General features: G+C 51.0%; 2 protein-coding genes across 2 annotated transcripts in view; one reads left to right on the forward strand and one right to left on the reverse strand.

Moving 5' to 3' along the window:
• Nucleotides 1-2,071, reverse strand: part of Slc15a4 (solute carrier family 15 member 4) — a 23,255-nt gene extending 21,184 nt beyond the window's left edge. The window contains exon 1 of the mRNA XM_021163962.2: nucleotides 1,485-2,071. Within this exon, the coding sequence (XP_021019621.1) occupies nucleotides 1,485-2,039 (555 nt within the window). The 5' untranslated portion in view covers nucleotides 2,040-2,071. The remainder of the gene's footprint in view (nucleotides 1-1,484) is intronic.
• Nucleotides 1,872-6,000, forward strand: part of Glt1d1 (glycosyltransferase 1 domain containing 1) — a 92,005-nt gene continuing 87,876 nt past the window's right edge. Inside the window, exons 1-3 of the mRNA XM_021163965.2 lie at nucleotides 1,872-2,082; nucleotides 3,026-3,214; nucleotides 4,936-5,073. The gene's annotated coding sequence lies outside the window, so the exon portion shown is untranslated. The remainder of the gene's footprint in view (nucleotides 2,083-3,025; nucleotides 3,215-4,935; nucleotides 5,074-6,000) is intronic.

Below are 6,000 nucleotides of genomic sequence, written 5' to 3' on the forward strand. Positions count from 1 at the left end.
AAAAAAAAAAAAAAAAAAAAAAAAAAGAATGAGACCTTAAGCTGGGCAGTGGTGGCACATGCCTTCAATCCCAGCACTTGAGAGGCAGAGGCTGGTGGACTTCTGAGTTCGAGGCCAGCCTGGTTTACAGAGTGAGTTCCAGGACAGCCAGGGCTACACAGAGAAACCCAGTCTCGAAAAACCAAAAAGAAAAAAAGAAGAAAGAAAGCTTTATCCCGAGAGCCTGACACTCAAACCCCACATAATTTCCACTGCTTACAAAATACTCTATTTGCATCTGACCACTAGAACTATTCCTGGCATGGGAGTCCCCTAAGAAAAGGAAGCAGAGCAGATGTGGCACCCAGACACTTGCAGATCACTTCTGTTCTCCACAGCTCTGGCTCCCTCCTCATCCCTGTTCTTGGATGTCAGAGTAGCAGCGTATGATGATGGTCTTTCCCACCCGCCCCACCCCACCCCAAAACTTACTTAAAGCAGTGAAGATAGAAACTAAGCGCTTGCCTGTCGCTTGCCCCTAACTTTGTAAAAGGGAAGCTAGGGCAGTGTCAGAGCCTTTGTATATGTCTATCCTCCAAGTCATAACTTCACCCTTTTCTCTTTCAGATCTCAATGCAGATGACTCCACCAAGAGAACGTCCCTTCTCCTTAAAACCACAATGGTTACTGCATCATGAATAAATCCCACCTCAACTCTTCCTTACCACCCAGATCATACCTGTTTATACAGCTTGCCCCTATTCCAGGGCTTCCACCACCACCACCCACACACACACACAAAGCTCCCGCAGAGCAGAGGATGGGTGTTGTTGTCTCCCCTCCTACAGACCCCTAACAGATGCAAGAGCAGATGTGGACAGCGGTGCGCGCAGGGGAGGGGAAGGGGTAACGTTACTCCCTCTTACTCAGTCCTGGACCTAGTGCCAGGTGTGGAATGGGTTCTACTCATGGGCTTCCTCCTCACATGCATTAGAGGGAGTCTTGCTCTTCCTCCTACCCACTCGGGTGCTGGAGCAGATGGGTTTCCTCCCGCCACTCTCCAAGGAAGAGCAGGTCTCCTTCCTCACCTCCACTAACGAGGAGGGATCAGAGGCAGGGACCTTCTTCTCTGCACTACAAGGGAGATTCCCTGGGTTGGGAAATTCCTCTCCCTCACCTTAACCTTTCTCTAGATCTGAGGCGATGTGGGGTGCAGGTCTATGGGTTGGGAAGCTTGGTGGGCAGCCCTGTGCATTCCGATCGGTTGCACATAGGTGCAGAGTCAAGTGGGGATGTAGGTTTAGGTGTTTGGGGTGGCTCCTTTTTTCCAATCAGTGGGAGAACCCTGGGGACAGGAGATGCAGATGATACACAGGCTACCGGGCCAGTTCCCTCGTGTCTCCAGCGTTGTTAAAGTCAACGCTTAGGTTCGGGTAGCCGTGGTGCGCAGGAGGTGCGGGGCAGATGTCCCCAAACCCGGGAAGACCTGAGCGGGTCCGGCTCACCTGATCGGCGCCGAAGGGCGTGATGTTGGCCTTGACCGTGGCCACCCCGAGTCCCACGAGTACTAGCCCCGCGAAGGTGGCGGGAGCACAGCGGCGCGCGGCGTTCTCGGGACACGCCGCCGTCCCGTTGGGGAAGGGCGCCGAGCAGTTGCGCACGAGCTCCGGCCGCGGGTCCCCGCAGAGGAAGGAGCGCGAGCGGGGCGCGGCCAGCAGCGGGAAGGTCAGCAGGCCCAGCAGGTAGAGGGCCAGGCTGAGCAGGATGGCGCGGGCCCGGCCGAGGCGGGCGTCGGCGAGCCAGCCCCCGAACGGCGAGCCCAGGTAGGTGAGGCCCATGAAGAGCAGCAGCGCCTGGCTGGCCTGCGCGCCCTCCCAGTCGAACGGCGCGCCATTCAGGAACAGCACCAGGTTGGCCGTGACGCCGTAGAAGGCCGCGCGCTCCAGCAGCTCAGTCAACAGCACCGCCCCGCACGCCGCACGCCGCCCCGCGAACACCCCGGCCGCCGCCGGCACTGCCGGCCGCCGCGAACCCAACAGCGGCGCCCGCTCGCCCTCCATGGCCGGTTCCCTGAGGACCCGGTGGCCCAACTCTCGCGAGACAGTGAGTTCCCTCCCCCTCCCGCCGCCGCCTTTTGACTGGGCAAGCTGGGCGGGGGGGAGGCTGCCGGTTCCGCCCCCGGAAATCCGGCCAAGCGGGCCTTTCACTTGACAGCGGTTTGCTGTTGAGATGCGTGGATGGTGGTTCCTATGGCTGGAGGGGTTCCACCGGGAAACTGGAGCCTAGGCTCCAAGGTTCCGGCCCCAAACTGGGTTCCTAATCTAGGTTACCCAGGTCTAATTCTTCCCTTCCTGCCATCTTCTCAGGACCCAGGCGTCAAGTGTAACAGTCTCGGCCTCCTCTCCCTCTCTCGGTCTCTCACTTTTCTGTCTCTTCTTAAAACAAAAATTACTAAAATTTATTTATTATTTATTATTTTTGTTTTTTTCGAGACAGGGTTTCTCTGTGTAGCCCAGGCTGTCCTGGAACTCATTTTGTAGACCAGGCTAGCCTCGAACTCAGAAATCCACCTGCCTCTGCCTCCCAAGTGCTGGGATTAAAGGCGTGCGCCACTACCTCCCTGCTTATTATTATTATTATTATTATTATTATTATTATTTTAAGGACTGAAGAGAAAACTCTACAGTTAAGAGCACTGCCTGCTCATCAGAGGTTCTGGGTTCAATTCCCAGCACCCACTTGGTGTCTCCCAACAATCTGTAACTCCATTTCCTCAGGGATCCGGCACCTTCTTCTGGCCTCCAGGGATACTGCGCACACACAGGGTGCACAGACCTCCATGAACGCAAAGCATCCATACACATAAAACTAAACACATCTTTAGTGGCACCCAGCTCTTGGGAGGCAGAGGCGGGCAAATCTCTGTGAGTTCGAAACCAGTGTAGTCAACACATGAGTTCTGCCAGGGCTGTATAGTAAGACCCTGTCAAGAAAGAAAGAAAGAGAGAGAGAGCAAAGAAACTAAAACCAAAACTTTTATTTACAGCCTATAACTGACTCTTAGTCCTGCTGATAAGTAAGACTGAGTCTTGGAACGTTTGCTAAAAGACTGCTAAAAACTGGACCAGTGAGATGGCTTCCCAAGTAAAGGCGCTTGCTACCCGGCCTGGTGATAGCCTGAGTTCTATCCCCCTGTGGGGAGCCCCACTTAATGGATAGACAGCAGACTCTGCATGTAAGTCCACACATACAGATACAAGCAATTAAAAAGAAAAGGAAGCTCTGCTAAGCTAAGCATGACACACTTGAACAAAGTCTGTATTGGAATGATAAGGCTAATAAACCATTTGGACTGACTGAGCTGGTAACTCACTGCTCAGTTTGACTGGTACTAATTAATCCAATGGGTCAGTCTCTTCAGGGAAATGCGAAGCTAATGGCTCGGCGGGGCCTTGGAGTTAAGTGTGTGGAGGCAGGAATTTTAGGCAGTGCACTGGGGCCCCTGAACTTGGTACTTTGAGGATGGAGACAAACCCAGAATGCAGAATATTCTAGTGTGGTCACAGTGTTGGAGGTGGTGGTGGGGAGTGACCCACTGGCAGAGTTAGCTTCAGTTGTCAATGTCACACACAAGGGAAGAGGAAACTTCAGCTGAGGAATTGCCTCCAACAGATTGACCTGTGGGCACGTCTTTGGGGGCATTTTCTTGCTTGGTGATTGATGTGAGAGGGCCCAGCCCTACTGTGGGTGATGCCAACCCTGGGCAGGTGATCCTCAGCTATATAATGAAAGAAGCGGGACAAATAAGTAGCATTCTTCCATGGCTCCTGCCTTCAGCTTCCTGTCTCCAACTTCCTGTCTCAAGTTCCCATCCTGACTTCCCTTTTTGAAGGATTATAACCTGAAAGACCACCCTTTCCTCCCCAAGTTGTTTTTTGGTCAGTCACAACACCAGAAATCAAACAAGCAACAAATTACACAAATCGTAAGATGCTACTTCTATAAATATTTGGTTATCTTTTATTTGTATGTGTGTGTGCGTGAGTGAGTGCATGCATGCTCATGTGCATTCACGAAGTACCCTCAGAGGCAAGAAGACATCATAGTCCTTGAAACTGGAGTTACAGGTGGTTGTGAGCCATTGATGTGGGTCCTAAGAACTAAAGTTAGTTTCTCTGGAAGAACAAACAACAAATGACCTTAACAGCTAAGCCCCTTACAGTCCTCAGCACGGTCCTGTTTTCTTTGAAATATATGAAATAGGCAAATATCAGTGCATGTTAGGCAAGGGTTCCCAGTCAAGGCCAGAGGCATTGTACAACCAGAGAGTGACTGCCAGAATTCAAGGTTTTGGGGCATGCATGCCTTAAAATTAGTTGTATGGTGTGGTTTGAATAGGTTTGGCCCCCATATACTCATGGGTTTGAATGCTTGGCACTATTAAGAGGTGTGGCCTTGTTGGAGGAGGTGTGGCACTGTGGGGGTGGGCTCTGAGATCTTCTGTGCTTAAATTTTCTTAGGATCAAGATGTAGAAATCTCAACTCCTTCTCCAGCACCATGTCTGCCTGCACGCTGCCATGCTTTCTGCCATGATGATAATGGACTGAACCTCTGAACTCTAAGCCAGCCTCAGTGAAATGTTTTGTTTTGTTTTTATAAAAGTTGCCTTGGTCATGGTGTCTCTTCACAGCAATGGAACCCTAAGACTTTAGGACCTATGAATAAAATAAAACACAGTCTTTATTCATTTGAAGTAGGTAAACTGTATGATCCATTGGCCATATCTTGGTAGAGCTGTTACCAGCTGGAAGTGAGCCAGTGATTAAAAACGAAGAGGCTGACGTTGCAGAGATGATTCAGCAGTTAAGCATACATACAGGTCTTGCAGGGAAGAGGAATTAGGTTCCCAGAACCCATGTAGAGTGGCTCACAAACACTTGTAACTCCAATTCCAGGTCATCTGATGTCCTGTTCTGGCTTTTGAGGACACTGCACTTGGGTATACAAACCCACACTTGGACAGCTACACACAAACACAAGTTTTAAAATGGGAGAGGTTTCACATGCAGACCTGGAAGTCTTGCTACACAAAGGTGAGTAAAACAGAAACTTGGACAATCCTTCCTCCCACTCAATCCCAGTTGCGTCAGGGCACGCTAGCCTGAGTGTAGTCTTCCCAGATGCTATTGCCGCAGGGCTGGGCCCCGAACTCGTTTTGACTAAGAATCCAACAAGAGTCTTGGGCTTGGTCCAAGAGACTCAGACTTGAAGAGGTTCAGTGAGCCTCCACTCCACATGCTTCAGGTCCCTGAGCTATCGTTAGGAATGTAGCTGCCATTCCGCAAAGGTAAGCTTGCTGACACACACAGCACACATAACTTAAAATGTTTTCTCTTAATGACTTCAACAATAAATGTACAACAAAGAGGCCATGGATTTGAAAGAGCAAGATTGGAGGAATGTATGGAGGAGAGGGGTAGGCTGCTAACATCCCTTACAGTAGAAGTGGGTGGAGTCATTGAACCCTCCCTGGAGACTCCGGCCACGCCCCTCTACCTCCCAGGTAGCAGTGTGTATTTCTGGCTTCACTGTGTGTGGTTTTGTGGTCTCAGGAGCCGCTAGAGTGTACAGACTTTAGAGCATGCCCATCTACACTACCTGAGAAGTTGTCGCCCATGCTGGGGTAAGACTTTCTCATGTGACCCACTTTGGGTCAGTCACACTCCTGTCAATAACCCGTCACGCAAGTTCTGTAAGCAAACCCAAATCTCATTGGTCTCCCAAGTTGGACTTTGATGAAACCATTCTTTGGTTTGTCATCGCTGCCCTGTACAAGGAAGCGGGTGGGTATTTAAGTCCCTCCAGGTAATGAGTACCCAAAATATACCCAGCTGCTCAGCCTCGGCACTCAAGCCACTTCTGCTTTTCTAGACTTGTCTACTTCCCCAGGGAGTGACCCTGGCAGGGCCTCTGCTCATCCCTTACACGGGGACCTACATTGCTGCCATGGGCCATGCTTT

This window comes from Mus caroli, chromosome 5 (genome assembly GCF_900094665.2).
Source record: "Mus caroli chromosome 5, CAROLI_EIJ_v1.1, whole genome shotgun sequence".
NCBI lineage: Eukaryota > Metazoa > Chordata > Mammalia > Rodentia > Muridae > Mus > Mus caroli.